At 31.7% G+C, this 20,736-nt stretch overlaps 1 protein-coding gene across 9 annotated transcripts in view; it reads left to right on the top strand.

The window, feature by feature from the left end:
* LOC113404244 (protein phosphatase 1 regulatory subunit 12A) overlaps window positions 1–20,736 on the top strand; it is a 538,461-nt gene that overhangs the window by 10,057 nt on the left and 507,668 nt on the right. For 3 of the 9 annotated variants that reach the window (XR_010309893.1, XM_026645098.2, XM_026645099.2), the window contains exons 2-15: window positions 5,157–5,287; window positions 6,170–6,288; window positions 7,534–7,682; window positions 9,756–9,911; window positions 10,855–11,041; window positions 11,547–11,732; window positions 12,095–12,173; window positions 12,745–12,909; window positions 13,504–13,614; window positions 15,441–15,539; window positions 16,034–16,262; window positions 17,103–17,240; window positions 18,848–19,025; window positions 19,146–19,288. Coding sequence is in view for 8 of the 9 variants with exons in the window: in XM_026645098.2 (XP_026500883.2) it covers window positions 5,157–5,287; window positions 6,170–6,288; window positions 7,534–7,682; window positions 9,756–9,911; window positions 10,855–11,041; window positions 11,547–11,732; window positions 12,095–12,173; window positions 12,745–12,909; window positions 13,504–13,614; window positions 15,441–15,539; window positions 16,034–16,262; window positions 17,103–17,240; window positions 18,848–19,025; window positions 19,146–19,288 (2,070 nt within the window). In the remaining variant the exon portion in view is untranslated. The remainder of the gene's footprint in view (window positions 1–5,156; window positions 5,288–6,169; window positions 6,289–7,533; window positions 7,683–9,755; window positions 9,912–10,854; window positions 11,042–11,546; window positions 11,733–12,094; window positions 12,174–12,744; window positions 12,910–13,503; window positions 13,615–15,440; window positions 15,540–16,033; window positions 16,263–17,102; window positions 17,241–18,847; window positions 19,026–19,145; window positions 19,289–20,736) is intronic. The other 6 variants (XM_026645100.2, XM_026645103.2, XM_026645101.2 and 3 more) reach the window with 6 other exon arrangements.

Genomic DNA, 20,736 nt, shown 5'->3' with positions numbered 1-20,736 from the left:
TGATACTTCAAATGATGACACTGGTGTTTTTACTGATGTAGTAATTAACGAATCTTTCGAGTCCATAAATCGAATTTATAAAAAACAGTCAAAATTACGTAATACATATATATATATGTATTTATAAATAATATAATGTTTAAGTAAATAAAATAAATAACATTACGCAATCTCACTTGTTATATACGGTTTTATATTTAAATAAAATATTTATAATATTTGGAAACTTTCCAAGATATGTCAGTTGGTAGAATAATTAGACATCATATAAACGCTAACGATATTTTAAAAAGATGTAAGGACAGTTCGTCGTCGTCATTATCTGTATGTTCGGCTTCGACTTCCGTATGTAAGACTGACTGGAATTACTCATATATATGGTTACACTCACAGATTCGATTTACCACAAGACATAAAAAATTAAATTAATTGAATTCTATTTTACGTTGATGACGAGTTCTGAAACCAGCGATGTTAAATACAAACATCGGTGATATCCTTATTGGACAAACTCGATTTGTATTCGTAAACGTAGTAAGAAATTATTTTTTAAACAAGTGAAATATTCTTGTTATTTTTAAAAGACTCGAGGAAAAGTATGAGGTTATGTAAAAACGCATGTACATTATTTATATGAAATATATGTGACATTTTGAATGTTGATTAAAAAATTAGTAAACGATCTTATGCGTCTGAACTGGGGCAGTAACTAGTCTCTATATTACACGTAATTCTACCAATAGACAATATAGATTTACCTAGCAAGCAACTACTTAATTTATAATACATGTAAGATGTATAAGATTATGTGGCAAAGTTAAGATGGTCTATGTTATATATAGACAGTCAATACGTTTACTAAATTAAGTATACGGTCAGACAGATTGGTTATGGTTAAGGTATCATTAATAAATATCATATCATAAATTAATTAATATGTTAGATGCCTTCTTAATTTAGTTATATTTTTATTCGTTTTATTTTATTTTAAGAAAATTTTGATTTAAGAATAATATAAGTGATGTGTAATATATGCTTAGTTATTGCCATTTTTATGTTACCCACGCCTAATTCTTTTATATACCTATTATCAAAAATGACTTGAAAATTATTGGAGCGATTTGGATGATTTAAACTTTATTTGTATTGAGGTAGGTCTCCACATGGTGGTGTATTTTTTGACATAACGTACAGATTTTCTGAATAGAGGAAACCTTGTGGATGCACATGGATGTTGTTTTATATATCAAGAACGTGACGTCCGGTTTCCACTACTTTAACTCCGTTATATTTACAAAGATTTGGTAAAATCAAGTACTCTTTATCGATATTTGTTTAGTAGTAGTTCTTATTTATATAGTAATGCTTACATTAACGCTCACTTACTGACATTCGCCCACTTCCCGATATCTATAGTATATACAAATGATTCGTTTACATCCATTGTTCCTCATCAAAATTAATAGAATATAAATTTTAATGGTTTTTGAAAATTAAAATACAATTTCGACCACGACGTATAAGAACAAAAAAATTTAAGCCTGGATTACTTGTTTAGTTTACGATGATGATATAATTATGTATATGTTAGTATTTTTAGTGATGTTACAAGATATACACGTGGGGCCTTCAGTAAAATATATTACAGAAATAGAATGTATGTACGTACAGGCATATAGGTTATTTTGATTACTTCCTAAGTATTTAATTTACTTGGTTTTAAATTGAAGTGTTGTTTAATGTTTTTTATCTGAACTACATATTATCACTAATAAGCTAATTAATATTGCTATAGTTATTAACACAACACTATGATTATATTACGGGTATGCTTGTATAATGCCTTCTTAAAATAAGGAAAAAATGTGTTCAATATTAACAGAACCTGCACAAAAAGGCGAAGTATATCTCATCTGTGTTTTGTATTAAAATGTGTTACTATATATCTCTCATTTTTTTTAAAGAAAAATAATAAATATCTATTCCTAATATGGCGAAAGTTTTCGAAAACGAATGACTATTAACTGTGTTGTATAAATTTATTTAAAAAGTTCAACGGATGCGATTTGGAAAGTGTCAGAATTGCTTTAACTACTTGTTTTATATTTATAATGTCAAATTTCTTCCAATGATATTCATTAAGGATGATGCAAAGCGAATTTATTTCTTCTAAAATACTTATGCTAATTTATAAAATGTATTAATATGCCAAATGTTTTATTACTGCAAGTGCGAATTTACTTTGTCTAATATTATATTTATATGGATCTTAATTCGTGTCATAGCATCTAGTGACCTTGCGAAGTATTTTTTTTAATAGTAACCTTACGTATCGTCTTCTGTTCATGTCAAAGTGTGGAAAGACAGTTACATATCACGAACATCTGTAACTTCTGGGGAAGTGCCAATTTGCAGAGAGGGTACAATTTGGAAATATACTGCATATATAACACTTGAGTTGAGAACAAGTATTTATGACATGTCTCGTTCGACATACGAGCCTTTATTAAAATAGCACCCCTCTGCGGTAATTTTATGTTGTTTGATTACACTTGAAACTTAATCAAGTTTAACAAAAATAAATATGAAAATGATAATTATAATTGCTTTGGAATATTAAGAGGACTACAAGAGCTCAGTGCCCTTGAGAATCGCACGTACACACTTACAAAATCGACAAAAACGGCAAGCCCGTGAACTAATGGTTAAGCAAGGTAACGAGGTTACGCCCAAATATTCTAATAGATGGCGCCAAACCGAGCGAAGTAAGATCAATCATAAATCTCATAAAAAATAGATTAGGACAACAGAATTGTTTTTATTTCTTTCGATGTTAGTTAACAAATGATTATAAAATAAAACTGATTCAATTAAACTTACAATATTTTTAACATTTTATAAAAGTTTGATAATCTATTTATATAATAAAATCGTAAGTGTTCGAAATCTGTAGTGTAGTAAACGTGGGGTAACATAGCGTAGTGTTTGTTCGTTTTATTAATATCAGTTCACAAAGAAAAAATATATATTCAATTTAAAAAAAAAAAACATCTAAATATTTACTAGAAAAAAATGTCGTCAAGTCGATTTGGTTGAATCATTGGTTAACTAGGTTAATCATACTAGGTTTAATCATAAATTTCATAAAAATAGATAGGATATTAGAATTATTTGTATTGCTTTTGACTGTTATTCGAAAATGATTAAAAAATAAAACTGATTTAATTAAACTTAAAATATTTTTATTTATATTTGGTACTACAAAAAAAAACATTTAGTGTTAATTTTTTTATTAAAATCTTTTATTTAATTTCACTTGTATGTATGGTTCACAACAATTACATTTTTTTTTGTTATGACTTTTCTTTTTTTTTATTACTAAAATTAGTTCATACATAACTTTAATTCCTATTATAAACAAAATCGATAAAATTAAACTCTTACGCAATATAAATGATAGCTTCCGTGTTATTGTTTTCGACTTTCTTTATTCTGTAAAAAATAAATATATGTTAGTAATTATATTTTTATTAATTATTAAAGTATGTATTTAAAAAATATGTATCTAAATATGCTCCATAGTAGTTTTAATGAAAAATATCATAGTGCTTCGAGTTCATGGGGATAGAATTTAGTCACTCACAATTGATTTTTTCCTTGCTTTCACCAAATACTCTATTGTAATATTTAAAGAATAGCTCGAAAAATCTGATTCTATGCGAACTGATTGCACATTTTTTCTAATAGATGTTTTCAATATTCATAATTTATAAAAAACAAATATGTTTACTAATAAAATACTCTTACCTTTTAATATCGTTCATATGTATGTTCGGCGCTTAATTTATATAAACGTTTTTTAGTTTTCCTCACGCGTTTCACTTTATTTCCCATATTTACACAATTAAAATTTATAACAAATAATATAATAAAAAACAAATGCCAAATTACTACTACACTATTTTAACTTAATATATTTATTTACAAGAAAGAATAATATTTATTATAAGAAAATATGAAACAATGAATTTACAATTAAAATTACAAAAAAATATCTCGTAACGTAGTGATGCGGCGAAAAGATCGACACCTCTGTATAGCATCAGGCTTCGGCCGGCAATGTCTGTACACGGCGTTTACGCACATATGCAAACGCATTTTGTTCGAAAATAAGAATATCTGATTTTAAAAAAAAACTATTGATTTTACTAAAAAAGTGACACGGTGATAAAGTAGTATATTGCTGGTAGAATAATCTGACAAAAAAAACAGAATTATTGAATGTATATAAATATAGTTATTATTTGTTAAAAGATTTTTTTAGAGGTAACTTTGTGATTTTATTCTATCGTACCAAATTAATTACATCATGTTTTCAAAATAACAAATAACTAGCATGTATCCTGAAGATAATCATTTTTTTTTTTTCATTTAGTTTACTGCATTGGATCATATACTTTTTGCATTATAAAACTTGCATTTAGCTCATGTAGTCCCCTTAAACAATAAGTATGGCGCGAGCGATTTGATATTATTTACAAATGAATTGTATTTTGTACTACGCTCAAAGAAGCAACGGTTATAGATATTCCGCTATGCCCAGCGTTATAAAAATTATTGTATTACCCAATAGTTGCCTCTAGAGTCGCGATACGCGCCAGCGATTGTGGCACTGACCCTGTAGTAGTTCCGTACTGTTGCACAATGCACTTAATGTACTATTGTAATGCATAACAGAGTATGTAGAGCTTGTTTTTGCAATTAGGTGGAGATGGTTCCGAGGAAGACTTTGATTGTTTCATGATTCGATTGTTGAAAATACTCGAAGAAAATCTATACAGTAATTTAATCACAATATGCATCACGCATACATAATAAGAGCTTTGCGGAAACGATTATAACTTTTTGCGAACTGCGAATGCGTGCGCTATTTTTTATAGATACGGTGTACCGATTACAGTAATATGTTCATACGTATGTTAAAATGTCAGGAAATATATTTTTGATTAAGAACACGTGCTCTCTTGGATTTAAAACATTTATAAATGATTTATATATTTATACATTCAAATATTATGCAGTACTATTTTGTATATCGATTTTTTTTTGTTGAAATATAACCATCGTATTGATACCATGTGTTCTCACATTTTCAGGCTTGCATTGACGACAATTTGGAGATGGTTGAGTTTCTTGTCGAACACGGTGCCGACGTCAACCGAGGTGATAACGAGGGCTGGACCCCGCTGCATGCAACGGCTTCTTGTGGATTTCTTAGTATAGCCAGGTAACATTCAATTTATAATGAATCAATTCAATGAACATATTACGATGTAATAATAGATTTCCTATGTCTCTATACATATATTGATATAAATATATTTTTATCTTAGTAAATGTTATTATACTTTAGTTGCAAAGAATAAGTACATATCTGTTGTGAGAACATATATTTCTATGAAATACATATGACACGGCTTTCTGACGTTGCATTCAATAAACGAGAGTTGATAATTTATTAGTGCAAACAACAAGGGCTGAGTCATTCGACCCGGTTACGTTAGGGAGTTCCTGTGTTTCGGTCATCTATATATTCATTTATTTTTTGTAATTGTTCACACGCCGACGACACATTTGATGACAATAACACTCACTGTGCTTATTCACATTATAACGGTCATTTCGTTTTGTTTAAAACAACAAAGGTATGAAAAAACAAAAATGCAAGCTTTGCGTGTGGTATGTTTTTAATAATTGAATTATTTATTAAGGAAAATATACGAACATTTCACACACAATAGTTGATTTCGTTCAAATTAAAAGGTTTTTAACAGCACGTATAATTAACGAGGATTATTGATCCATAAGTCGAAGTACTTTAAAAGCTATCAAGAATTTAATAATGCAACTGATAAAAATAATATGTATACAATAATTATATTAAAGATGTGTGATCGAATAATCTTTGAGTATTTTATTGATTTCTCGTTAATTCCTGCCCTTACGTATTAAATTATTTCGATTCAATTGTTAGTCGACGGTACAAGAACTACGTAATATCAACTAAATCGGATACAATGTATACGAAAGCATATGATTCAATTAAAGTAACATTATTTGGTATATATTATTTTGATATAATAATTGAAATATTTCACTTTGGTTGTAGGTACCTTCTTGAAAATGGAGCTGATATCGCTGCGGTGAATTACGACGGGGAACTGCCAGTCGACATCACTGAAAGCGATAAAATGGTGGAATTATTACAGAAAGTTATTGACGAAAAAGGTTCGTAATATATTTGAATATTATATAGTGAAATATTCACTTTTGGTATTTACGAAGAATAATTGTATTTTCCAACATTCATCATTGTGGTCAATGGTCTAATATGATAGAAAATGTAATTTAAAATACGTCTATACACAATAACATGTGCGATCGCTGTTAAAATCAATTGTTCTAAGGATAAGTGGTTTATAATATTGAAGATTAAACGAATTTTTGTAGGAGCTCATTGAACCGTGTTATGCTAGAATTTTCCAACCCACAGCAACGCGAATTAATTTATTTTAATATTTAAAAAACCTGAACGAATGCCTTAAGAAATACTTCATAACATTATGTAATAGGGCGACTGTGAGTATCGCTATACAAATGTCGCTATAAAACTTTTTTTCTCTTATGAATCTTAATAACTTGTATTAGTTTTTAGGTGGGTTCGTTCATTTAGCTTTATGGTAGTCTTAAACATTACAAATACTAGACTAGCTAGTGAGGTATAAATAATAATATTAAAATTTAAATTGTATAATTTAAATTCACATATAATAATCGAAGTCAGATTAACGAATTTAGGTTTAATCTGAATGATCATTGTATTGCATCATATATATCCGTCCGGCGACCAGTGACTAAGGGCTACATACCCAATTTAACTCATAGGTGATATTAATTCGTATTTATCATAACCAAATGTTAGCAATTTAAAAACATCTTTATGAGATGATACAACAATGAAAACAATGAGTCAAGCATCATATTAACAATGTTATTAGTAACTACAACAAATGTATTGGAAAACAATTAGCATTTAAAGTTGAATTACGCATGGCGTCCAATAATAATATTGTCTTTGATATATCTAATAGTTTTAATGTTAGTTTTATATTATAATGTTTGAGAATGTCAAAAATTGAGAAGAAATTGTTGTGTTGTTTGTGTGTATTTTAATTGCCTTACGAACGAAATAGTGATCACTATTTAAATAAATCAGTTACTATTCAAATGCAATTTCAATGCATTTCAGACGCTTAACAGATTAAAGCATCCTGGTTCTCTAAGGCAAATAAATGTCCTCAAAGGTCAATTATAATGTTACTTTTATATGTAATTTTATTTCTGATTCAAGTAATGGTGCATTCAAATAAATAATTATTTCATTTAAAAAAATCGAGCTACTTTGTGTTACTTTGTTTTTTTTTTTTGGTAATAAGTAAGTGATATAATCTAATTGAATACTTTTCATTACAGGCATCGATTGTGAAAAGTCTCGCACTGCAGAAGTCGATACGCTGTTGTGTGACGCGAGGAACTGGGCTGCGAATGGTTACGTCGAAGTAAGAGACCCGAAAACAGGCGGAACTCCTTTGCACGTTGCGGCAGCAAAGGGTTACATAGATGTTAGTATCTTATTTGCATTGTTATTATTTAATTTTTAATGGTATTGTTGATCTATCATAATTGGACTATATCGCTTTGGTATGTTGGATAAGCAGGAAGGATAAATACACGTAGGATTACTGGTCATCCAGTGATTTGACGGGTTGTTTGAATGATATGAAAATATCACGTCTTTAAAGAACCCTTACTTCATTAGTCTTTCAATTGTGAACCTATCATTTCAATATCACATATTCGTCTGAATAATATCTTTGACTAAGAAGTGAAGTATAATGTGAGATCATCCTTTTAAACAGATATTTCTTACTAGCTGTGTCCGCGGATTTATCCGCAGTTATTTCAGTTTTGAAATGTTAAGTGTTATTGTTACTGTAATAATATAAAATGTTATTGCTGGATAATCAGTTGAACAGAATCAGATTTTATCTGTTACAAAGAAACAAACCTTTATTCATAATACGTACGACTCGGTCCGCACGGTCCACGCTAAAATACTTTTTAATTTTATAGTAAAACATGAGGGATGTTATATAAATGAAGTAGTTATTTTCAATAATTCTTATACTTAAATACCATTTAAAATCCTTCTGCCATAATTACTTCAACTTCAATAACATTGGAATTTCATACAAACTTCCATCCCCATTATTTTTTATCTCGCTTGATCTCGCATTACGCGTTTCCCCCACGTGGAAGTGGCGGTATGTGGGACTCGCCGGTGCCCTGGACGCTGAGTACGCCCCGTACAACGGAATACCCACTAAAAAACCAGCAGTACCCTTTACCTCTCTTCAACGGGCGTCACGGGATCGCTTTCGCATGCTACCGTGACGTCCTGACGGTCGGCCCGCCTATGCAAACTTCCATCCCCTGTTTTAACCCCCAAATGGGATTGATTTCTAAAGATACGTTATTAGTACACCTCCACACCATCCTTAGATTATAGAGTACACATTTTAAATTTAAAATCTTACTTCAAAAACTGGTCTTTCATATAAACTTCCAAACCACGTTTTACCCCCTTGAGAGCGGAGTTTCGTAAAATTCGTTCTTAGCGGATGTCTACACCCTATAAGGAACCTATCTGCTAAATTTCAAGTTTGGAGATGTTATTGTTTCTGAGATTTCGTGATTAATCAGTGAGTGGTATTTCTCTTTTATAAATATATAGATTAAAAAACAAAAAATACTGAAGTATCCTTTATAGTTTATACTATAAATTAGCGATCCGCCCGGCTTCGCACACTACAGAATGTCTTTATATACAATATTCTCAGCTCTTTCAGTCAGTTCAGGGCCATATTGATCTATATTAAATGCATAATGTAATTGAATAAGGATTAATGCTGTATTGCTTAAAGTCGCTCAAAAATGGTTAGTGATCGCTTGAATGGTAGAGAATTTGGTGTCCTGCTGCAAAAGTGTTGCAACAAATATTGTCATAAAAAACTCTATCAAAATATACATTTGTATATTTTCACAATATTCGATTAAACCGTGTCATATTATTATTAATCTCAAACAGATACATCAACATAATTTTTATATACATTGATGTATATTCAATTGTGAATTTACTTTGTCACGAGGCAAAATATTGCCGACCACGTTTTTTAATACCGAGATTATGGAATTTTTGATACATCATTCTGGGATCCCAGGACCATCTCAATGAATGTAGTAGTCTAAATAGGTTAAACGAAAATAAAAACAAAATTAAAGTTTGGATATTGATATTGTTGCACACACAATACACTAATATACATGTTTTAGAGTTTTGAAATAAATTTTCAAAAACATAAATAAATATTGATGAAATGAAATATTAAACATCTATTGTTTGACTATGATGCCTGCTTTGTAGTTTACTGCCAATGTAAGATGCAATCGAAATGCTCGCTCCGGTTCTGCACTGGTTGGAGATATAGATAATAGATATAAATAATTATAATTTGCGTAATGCTGATTAATTTATCTTTAAATGTTTTAAAATAATGACCATGTGTTTGTTTAATATTACATTCCATAACATCATGCTGTGCATATATTTATAATATTTTTTTTCAATTTAGGTTGCACAAACTCTTCTAGAAGAATGCAATGTAGAGCCAGATTGTGTTGATTATGAGGGTTGGACTCCACTTCATGCTGCAGCACTCTGGGGGAAGAAAGAAGCTGCCGCTCTACTGTTGAAGCATGGCGCTGACCCCAACTTGAAGAACTATTCGGTAATTTACTATTTCACCTTTAAAATATATCAAATATTTGATGGGTAGATGGTTAGCCTAGTCTTAATTCAATGTCCTTGCCTAGAAGATGACTTTTCAGTCTTGCCTTGAAGATATTTGAATTGTAATGCTCAGGAGACGTAGATGCCGGAAGGACGCTACATTTTGGGTGAACGATTTGAGCATGAGAAATGATGTAGCAATACGCTACGTGCGAATTACTGGATTGAACTTCATTGGATAACGCACGGATGAAGGCCCACGGTGCCTAGATTTGCAATGATTGAAATAGTTTTAAATTCTGGACTCACTCCAAAGAATAAACTATAGAAGAACAATAAAACCTTTTTGCATGGCAGAGCCACACCACAAGCGACAATACTCAAGCAACCTGAACTTGATATAATGTGTGAAGAACCGCTTACCTTTCATCAGCTTGGAAAAGTATAAGAATGCACGGTTTTCTGATAGAGAAGAACCACGTTCGCTCCCACCACAACTTTCCATCATGTGGTGAGCGTTAAAATCTCCCAGAATTACCGGTTGAGCCGATGGATACCTCTGTTGGATCATGTTAGCCTTGTCACTAGGCATTTGAATAACTGAGTTGTCAGTTTGTAACTATTGGGTGGGCGATAGATAGAGGCTTAAATTATTTTTTTAATATGATTAGAAATTGGTACTTTCAATTTATATATAGGCAACAGATATTAATTTGGTCATACATGCAGATTCTATAGATATTGACTTTACCTGCAGTGTATTAACTAGTTTATGGTTTCATCAGTAAAAATATTTTGGAGCACGATGCACTATGTGTAGAGCGAGGTGTAAAATCTAACCTTTGTTGTTGAATTATTCAAACGCTAGCAACTCTGATCTCAAAATATGCAATTGAATTTCAGTTATTTTACTGAACTAATGTTCTGTTTTAAATTTGTAGGGTCAAACATGTATGGACCTGGTCGACCCGAGCATATCCACCTGGTTAGCTGAAGCGTCCCTAAAAGCGCCCCGGCGTGTCAACAATAACAACAATAACAACAACAAGCGTAAACGGAGCCCACCGCGGCACGACGTTAAGCGAGTCGAACTGCAGATTACTGGACAAACGGACAACGTTATTAATGGTTAATTATTTCACAATTAGAACATCACTACTTGTCGATGAAATTCCCGATCATTCGTTTGCTATAATATCACATGCCTTGATATTTAGTGAACTCGGCTGGTCTGGCAGGTCTATATAGACACATGTAATCAGTTCCAGACATTCCGAATACCAATATGAGTTTTGTAACAATACTAGATAAGATTTTGAAAATAATTGTGATCTAGTAAATATTTCTTAAACATAGGTATATTAGATATTCGTTTACTCCAATAATCTGATGGGATGGGAGACAATTAGAGGCAGAATTAATGGCTTCAGATGTTTCCCAAGTCACAGGAACATGACACTCCTTAGTCCTTAGTGAAAATTTCATGTAAAAAAATCAACAGTACGTTAATAGTCCAACATGGAATTCGAATCAAACAATAAGACAGTTATTGTTTGAAAAATGGTTTTTTTAATAAGTTCATTAGTATGTTAGTATGTTACATATCTGTTTCTTACATATAAGTATAATATAGGTATATTGACAGAGAAACCGCCCGCTGCACCAGAGATTATCCCTAAAATCTCAGACGGCAAGCCACCCAAAGGTCGTGCGCCATCCCCTGAGGCTACAGAACCTGTTACTGATAATGCATCTATGGATGAAGCGCCTTCTTGGAGAAGATCTGCCTCTTTCCGGAACAGACAACAAGATAATACTCGTAAGTAAAATAACTGTTTCTGAAATTCATACATTCAATCAGTATTAGATGGATAGATAATTTATTTACGAACAATCAGTATGTAATAGATTGAAAAAAGAAAATATTATAAGTCCGTGAAAAGTTTGTGTTGCAGAAAAAACAACTCTAAAGTTGGTCCTGTTTAATTTTTGTTGTTTTTAGTTAATTTAATTGAAATAATATTATATATTTGTGTAAATAGTATTAATTTACTATAACATATTTTTTTTTATTTCAATTTTTCATTGCTGTCAGTATACAAAAATTTATTGTGTTAATAGTAATTATTATTCATGAGATGTATTAGATAAAGATGTACTTTTTTAAATATTATGTTGCAGGTGACAATAAACCTGCTAACAACAATGTGGACAATGATACAATACTGAGGAGGACTCACAGCTTTGAAAATGACAAGACGTGAGTTTATTTGTATATTTTGCCAAAATTATGCTTCTGTTTTTTCTTCATCTCTCAAAGGAACTAGATCTTTTTTGTTTACTAAAATTTCATCTAAATCACAGTCATTCAATGCTTGATTGTTTACTATCAGTTCAGTTTTCAGTCTTCTTAAGCTAAGGGATTTATAATTTTCATTAACTTAACTGTTTGAATTAAGCATAATTTTTATCTTGAGGTGCTGTTTATTATTTCAACGGATGAAAGATACCTTATAGGATTTCATAATATGTAATATAATAAATTTAGTGAATAAAATTTTAATCATGTAATAAATTATTGGCCTCCACTTAAATCGACTTGGCCGCTGAGGCGTATGGCAAAAAAGCAAATGAATATTTTTGGTATCTTAGTCGCATATCAATAATTTAACTACGTACAATTATAGATGTCAACATCACAATCATAACATACAAGTAAGCCATAACTCTAAGATCGCATATAATCATTCACTCTCTTCAGCATGTCACGTTGACATTTCTATGTGTCTGTACATAAGTTCAGTAGCATGCTTGTGTGTGTCTGTGAACAGTTTCTATCAGCGATACCGAGACGTGACGGCGCGTATAAAGGCTTCGTCGTGTCCTTCTATACCGCCGCTGCCGCAGTCGACGTTGGCTTCAATCGAGCTAAGAAAAAAAAATCAGGAGGCTACTAACAATGCGACAGAGAGTACTAACGAAGATGTTATGACCAGGTGCTGCGACATTACGTTTACGTTGGTTTCGGATTTGGTTAATATTGAAAAGCTTTACGAGTCGCGGTCCAAACGTTAAAACATACATGATATGTCATAATTTAATTCTACGGCCCAACTGACAAAAGTAACTTGCGATATAAGTCATGTATGTCACTAAATTTATAAAGTTGCAAGAATATTTGCATATTTTGATTTGCATATCCATCCACAAATTCTGCCATGCCATAGACGCACAATTTATTTTATTATTTGCGCTAGAAAATATTGGTTTTATTTTATTTTTTTGCATTTTAATAAGTAATATATAAGCGTATAGGTAGGGTTTGTTTAAATTTTAAATAGATTCATTTTACATTATTCAAATTGGAAACCAATGCGAATGCACATTTTAACCCATCAATTTTAATTTTCTTAATAAAACTCTTCATTTATTATTTATATCCTAATATACTTTGTCCTTGATGATAATGATCAATAGATTTTAGCCAGCAGTGTTGCAGCTATGACATATATTATTAGAATTTTTTTGATACCTAGTGAAAAATTGTTTAATCACGTATCACTAAGACGGTTTTTATTCTTTATGTGTAGGATCAGTTCATCTGAAAGAAGGGAAAGGGATGCTAATACGTGGAACATTCCATCGACCACCAGCCCCACAGCAAACACGACAAACTCGACAACAACGCAAACTATTAGAAGGTACATCATTTTATATCTGTAACATAAACAATAATACTTATATAGTAACTATTAAATTAAGTACCCAATGACGTGTTAACATGAATATTGCAGTAATTAATATATATTGTAAAACTTTTTTATTTATGTCTCGTTTGTTTTTACGGGAAGTTTTTTGCTATAATTCAAAGACAGTAAGAGTTAAGATAAACGAGTCTTAGGTTTACATATTACAAGCGATGTGCGACTAACTTTGTCAATATTATACTTCTTAAAAAATGCAATTTTAATTAATTGAATAATTAATTTTATAGATTATTTTAGATCTTGACCAAAAACTTTACTTTGTAGAGTTTTGTACAAGCCCGTCTTGGTAGGCACCACCCACACAACATATATTCCACCGCCAAACAGCAATACTTAGTATTGATTTGTTCCGATTTGAAGGGTGAGTGAGCCAGTGTAACTACAGGCACGAGGGACAAAACATCTTAGATACCAAAGTGGATGGCGAATTGGTGATATAAGCACTATGAGCAGTGCTGACCGTTTACCATCAGCTCATTTGCCGGTCCGCCAACCTATATCATAAAAAAGTAATTTCAATTCAAGGTCAAAGTTGTTTATTTATGTTAACTCTTCCTGCCATTAGAATCGATTACAGGTGGTTTTTTTTTAATGACGATTTTGTTATACTACTGCACTGCTAATGTTAATATCGCTATTTCAGAGCAACAGTGAGGCATCTTCCATTTTTTATGTATGAAGGTTATGATGGTGTTCAAGTATATTGCAGATGTAGATTTCAGTGCAATAGTTAGGGTTTTCCAATAACTAGTAGTAAACAGAATAGAAAAGATATCCTGGTGTAAGACTCCATTGATGTTTCATTATATTTCAGTTAAACAGTGAGATATCTGAGTTGAGCATGTTTTGTATGTGTCCCACTGTTGCTCTGAGGTAGCGATTATGTAGTCACTCGAATATAAAACTCATTAGAGTGACTAGATAAATTTCACTAAACATAATTCTCTTCAATTCTTTGATGAAAGATCAATATCATATTAAACCACTTTCATTTATTGAATTAAAACATAAGGCCTTTTGTACTACGATATATTGGAATATGGTAAAATTTTAATTCAAATATTAAGAGTTGATTTTTTTAATCGTTAAAACTAAAAACTTTGTCTGAAGAACTTTTGACATTTTAACATGTTTTGTAAATTTTTCTCCTAAACGTCAATTATTAAGGAGAATAATAATTCTGACAACGGATAACTTATGTTCTTACAATCGACTCTAAGTATAATACAATGTACTTATATATTATTTTGTTATAAAGTTTAATAAATATTTTAGGTGAAGGGTATTTGTAGGTACATGCTTAATAATATATTGAGATGAGTGAGTTCAGATACACGTACATACACAAATTGAAGATATAGTACGTAGTATAAAAACTATTTAATAATATTTAAGCCCTTATTAAATTGACAGGGTATTATTATTTTAATTTTAAAATAGAAATAAATTTGGTCTATCTTGATCTGAAGTTGGCTTTAATGAGGTCATACAGAAGGAATATAAATTCTTGACGAATAAAACTGTTGCTATCGCTGTAATTGTCTTAATTAATCTTAATAATCGTGGATTGGGCTGGCAGAATATATCAAATATTAAAAACAATAATTAAAATTGACTACCTCACTATATTATAAAGCGTGTCATTGACTTGTGAACGCTTTTATTTACGGCGTATAAATACATTGAATATTATAATATAAGCAGTTACACTTAGCGATCTTGGTGTGTTTATTATTAATTAGTGGTTGTGTATACGACAGCTCCTCGGAGAGCGTAGAGTCGAACAGTAGCAATTCAACACCGAGCTCAACAACGCCCACCAAACTGTCGCCTGGAAACATATTCAAGAATTTCTTCAAGTACCAACGATCTTGTAGCTTGATTAGATTTTTATTTGGACAAGGGATCCCTCAACGTTACAAAATATTAATAATTTAACTTTTGTACCGTTAATTATATACAGAGATAAGTCCTTGATTTGATTGTAAAATAGCGTGTAGTTACTCGATGAGTGGGAATTAGTTCACAGTATATTTGTGAACTTAATATTCTCTTGTCCAAATAAACAAGTTTGTGTGTGGATTTTATATTTTATAGCGCTTCGTCCTTTAGTCTGCTCGAAAGATTTATTTGCGGATTATAGAATATTATTATTTATTGTGCATGAATGTGAAAGACAAATATACATTTTGTTTATAATATTTACATAATGACATACATTTATATTATGTTTTTGCATGTTTTTTTTGATTATACTGTAGACCACTTTGATAACCGTAGATGAAACTCGCTTTTGTGTATTGATCCCGTCTATTGTATGTGGCGAGTCTGTGATAGAATAATGCGATTGTAGGTCGTTTGTGCCTCCGGTGCGAGATGAGGAGAGCGAGACTCAGAGGAAAGCCCACGCGAAACGGGTTCGCGAAACGCGACGTTCGACGCAAGGGGTGACACTCGACGAGATTAAATCGGCTGAGCAGTTAGTTAAGAAGAAGGCAGGGAACGGAACGACAGAGTCGCACTCGCCTGCTAGCGTTAAGAAGACGGAGGATATTACATCTGTAAATACGGATACCACTGCAGTATGTATTTTGTGTTGTTTATCCTTTGAAGGGGTGAAGTATAAATTATTGGGTTCGACTTAAAATATAGGTGATAAACAGAAAAATATTATTTGCATCTTTTTTTTTTGTAAATAATAAGTAACAATGTACATAAGTTTTTACTGAATTATTTCATTTAGGAATTGGTGAAGTTTAGCAGATCAAACTAAGACATCGAATTTCATGTTTTGCTTGTCTCATGTAATCATATACAAACTAAACCAGTGAACTAAAATTGTTACCCAAAACATAAAGTACTGATATGTTTGATTTGTCTAAGTATACTCGACACCTGTACATAGATTGCGTTTGAGTTATACAGTAACTTTCTCCATGTAGTTCGCTACTCTCCAACGGTTATACTGTGAACAGGCTGTAATAAGATGAGACTGGACTGCCAGAAGATCATAATCTTGCACAATTTCAAATTCAATGTTATGTTATTTATTATGTTATCAATTCATATTTGTGCAAAGTGCGGTCCAAAAGCGTCCAACAACGACAAGTATTAAAATATATTATGTTTTGTACGGACCGTTTGAGGGTAGTTTTTATTCAACTCTATTGGCCCATATTTGTTCATGTGTGATAATAATACGTACATCACTGTACCACTGCCACGTCAATAATACATGTTGTAAAAAACTACATAACATACACTACACATTTATATAAATACTTTTTTTTTAAGAATAATTCAAGTATAATTTTATGTTTTAATCTACTATCGAATTTATCAATGGGTTTTATTTAATTTTATGATGATTATGCCGAGGCAATTGTAATGTTTCGCGTCGTTTTACGGTATGGGTATCGTAGGCTCGCAGCGCTGTGGGCGGCGGGGACGTCGCGGTGACGTTAGCGCTGGCATGCGCGACCGCGACAGCGACCGCTACCATCGCGGCCATCAGTGAGCGACGCCCTTCGTGGCGGCTGCGGCTCGACCCCACTAATAAGGTCTTATAGGCCCCACGACACGATCATACACGACTATCAATTGCTGTTCTCTTATATACGAAACACAGACTCATAATGTTGACGACGATGTTGCCAGATCAGAAAAGTAATGATATTAATATAGCAAATTCGGTGAATTCAAATTATATTTGTGTTTATTTGAAATATATATTCAATTGAATTAAAATTAATAACAGATTCATAAAACATAAAATTTTATTAAGATTTTAGTGAAATAGTTTTGTCAATACGTTTAAACATATAAATTTGGAAATGAAATTTGTGACAAAATTGATAGTCGTGTTTCCGCCACACGGGTCCTAAATCATTCGGAACTCGCGCATGGTGTGAAAATGATACAGGGCATTACAAAATTGATGTTGTCCACGTTCGGCTCTCGGTGTTACATCATTTACAAATACTCAGACTATAAAACAAAAGCCGTTAGGAGCGTGATGAACATTACAATGAAGCAACAAAATCGAAATACAAGGAAATGGAAATTCTCACTAAAGCGTAATGACGTCACGACGCAAAAGTTATATTAATTTAAATATCTTTAAATATTGATAATATGTTAATTACTACACAAACCACTGGGAGCTTGCGATTCCTTTTGATTTTGTATTCGCTTTTGTTGCTTCTCGTCTTCACAGTTCGTGTTCCGCTCGCTCCGTTTGTTTTTTTTTGTTTTGTACTATGAGCAAAAAAGTTTTGAATGTCGAATCATAGCAAATATATTTTTTAGACAAATATTCAAAATCCCCGCGAGAACACTTACGCGTATAGTAAATGTTAATATCGGTTATAATTCAACATTCGAAACGTATTTTGTTTATGCTAAGTGGTTAAGCGTATCTACGTATTTTGTACTTTCATTTACATTATATATAATTTTATTGTTTGTCGATCCAGCATGAATCGTTAGTTTTTTGTTTTTAATTCGGCGTTATTTCATTTAAGCATAATCTGTATGATTTGCAAAAATGGTTTTAAAGATAAAATATTTCGTATTAATATATTTTTATTAAGATTTTTTTCTTCTCTCACTCTCAATACTCTGAGTCAATTTTTAAAACCACTTATGTAATCGTCCTTCGACGTTATCGTTCATTCTTAACACGTAATTACTAATAATATCTATAATTCCTTCGTCAGTTTGTCTGTAAATCCGTGCCTTGAACATTGATAATACATTTATTCATGATCGTAGCATGTCACTGAGTGCATTAATTGTATGTATATGTGCTTTATATGTGTGTGGTAAATAGAATTGTCTTCCTCTCGTAGTTCTCCAGATAAAACGGTGAATAACGGATATGTTGCTTAAAAATGTTATGTGCAATGCAAATAAACTATGGAATCGTAACGGAATGTAAACATGACTACTGAGCAGATTATTTGATGCGGCAAAGTGTAGCCTTGTTTTGATTTGTTTGGTTTTCATAGACTGGTTAAAAAATATACAAGAATGCTCGTTAGCACTTGAGACCGTTTATTCTAATTTTCAAATACAACTGATACAATATATTGGAAAAGTTATTTTTATTAATATTTAAATGATAATATCATTCTTATAAGTAAACGATGTACGATTATTGTAACAGTTCGAGCTGGAGGATGCCGGACGGTCGTCACCGCGAACGACGGCACCCGCTGCGGAGGCGACGGTCACGTTGCCACTGCGTCGTCCACCGACAGCCTTCACTGTTGGCACTACCACCACCACCACGACAACTACCAACTCCAACACAAACTCGCCAACTAAAGAAGAGAGTCGCGCTGGTATGTAGGGATATCTCTTTAGTTTTCTAGTTTTCATTATTTACTAAAGAAAATCTACATATTCTTTATGTATTTATTTTTGAAGTATATACAGGCCTTGACAGTGCATTTTTTATTCAGGAGAGGAAGAGAAGGAACGCGAAAGCAGTTCAGAGAGTAAGTCATCGTCATCGCCAGCGAGCACGCAGGCAGCGCTCAACGTGATCCAGCGCAGGCGACGACCGAAGCGACGTTCCACTGGAGTCGGCCATGTTGATATGGACGTGAGTTATCAAAATTCTTAAGTAAATTAATATCTATATAGAAGTTAAAATCATTCCTTATTTAATTTATGTCTTAGATGATATTTTTTGTTAAATAAACAAACTTTGCAACTAAAGTTGTTGTGTGACTGATTATAAAATGTATATTATATTTAGAGTTTTCTCAATATGTATTCATTCGTTATTGTTTTGTAATTCACAAAATATAAGTAAATAATAAGTAGCGTTATGCAGATGAGTGAAATACTTTAAATATATATATTATTTTATCATTCGAAATAAATATAAGTAAGACTAAAAAAAATATATATATATATATTTTAGCAAATGTAGAAATTCTTAAATTTATTAATTTTCTTGCCCTATACGTGTGTGGCTCACATGTTTTCATTTACATTTCTTCGAGTATTTTTCCAGTCATCTAACATTTTGACATTTGACAGTGACTGAAAGAAATTTCTGTATCATAAAAGTACAAGTGATTCGATGTTATTTGATAATTTGAGTTCTGTAATTTGCTATTTAACTTCGAATTCGATATATATATTTATATATGTGTATATAAACACACTACAGCAATGTAACAACTGAATCAAGTGCATTTCATTGCCAGTTATATAGTATAAGTATTTAATACAAGTTCATACGTTCATCGTTCATAATTTAATATTCGTTGTAGTGAATATTGCGATCGGTTTTTGTTAAGACTAGAATACAATTACTTTTGGTGGTAGGGCTTTGTGAAAGTCCGTGTTGGTAGGTACAACCCACGAATCAGATATCCTACCGCCAAAAAGGTTTCATTTTGAAGGGTGAGTGAGCCAGTATAACTACAGTCACAAGTGACTGGCTGGGCAACATGGAATGGTTAATATTTCTTACAACGTCTACGGGCACTGTTGATGTAACCACTTACCATCAAGTGGCCCATTTGCTCATATGCCCACCTTTATCATAAAAAAGTTAAAATAATACTCTATGGTATTGACCTATCGCTCTCTCAGTATTTCCCTTGTCAAAGTATAATTTCGTCTCGTTTCATCAAATATTTTTCGTAGTTTTTGTTACATTTATTTTTTATATTATTAAATTTTATTTAAAATCCGTCAACAATGAACTATGTAGTTAATCTATTTAGATTTAATATTCAATGTGTCATAGCCTCGATATACTTGGATTGTGCCCTAGAAGGATCTGTATCATAATTGTCAAGTTTCCTTACATAGTTTCGGGAAAATAACTGTGACTCATATGTGCGTGGGTTGGGACGTCGTATGAACTTGAAAATTTTGGCTATATGAGATGGATGTGGCGAAATTCGTTTCGAATTATCGGACTTGAGTTATAATTGTATGACTATCATATGTTACAATACAAAATTGAAGGCCCGAAATGACCGATGACCCTGGAAAACAATACCCATTTAACATATCAGATTTTTTATAGCA

The sequence above is a fragment of the Vanessa tameamea genome, chromosome Z (genome assembly GCF_037043105.1).
Source record: "Vanessa tameamea isolate UH-Manoa-2023 chromosome Z, ilVanTame1 primary haplotype, whole genome shotgun sequence".
NCBI classification, from domain to species: Eukaryota; Metazoa; Arthropoda; class Insecta; order Lepidoptera; family Nymphalidae; genus Vanessa; species Vanessa tameamea.
Note: the sequence above shows the minus strand (reverse complement) of the source record. Positions and strands in the feature narration are given on the sequence as shown.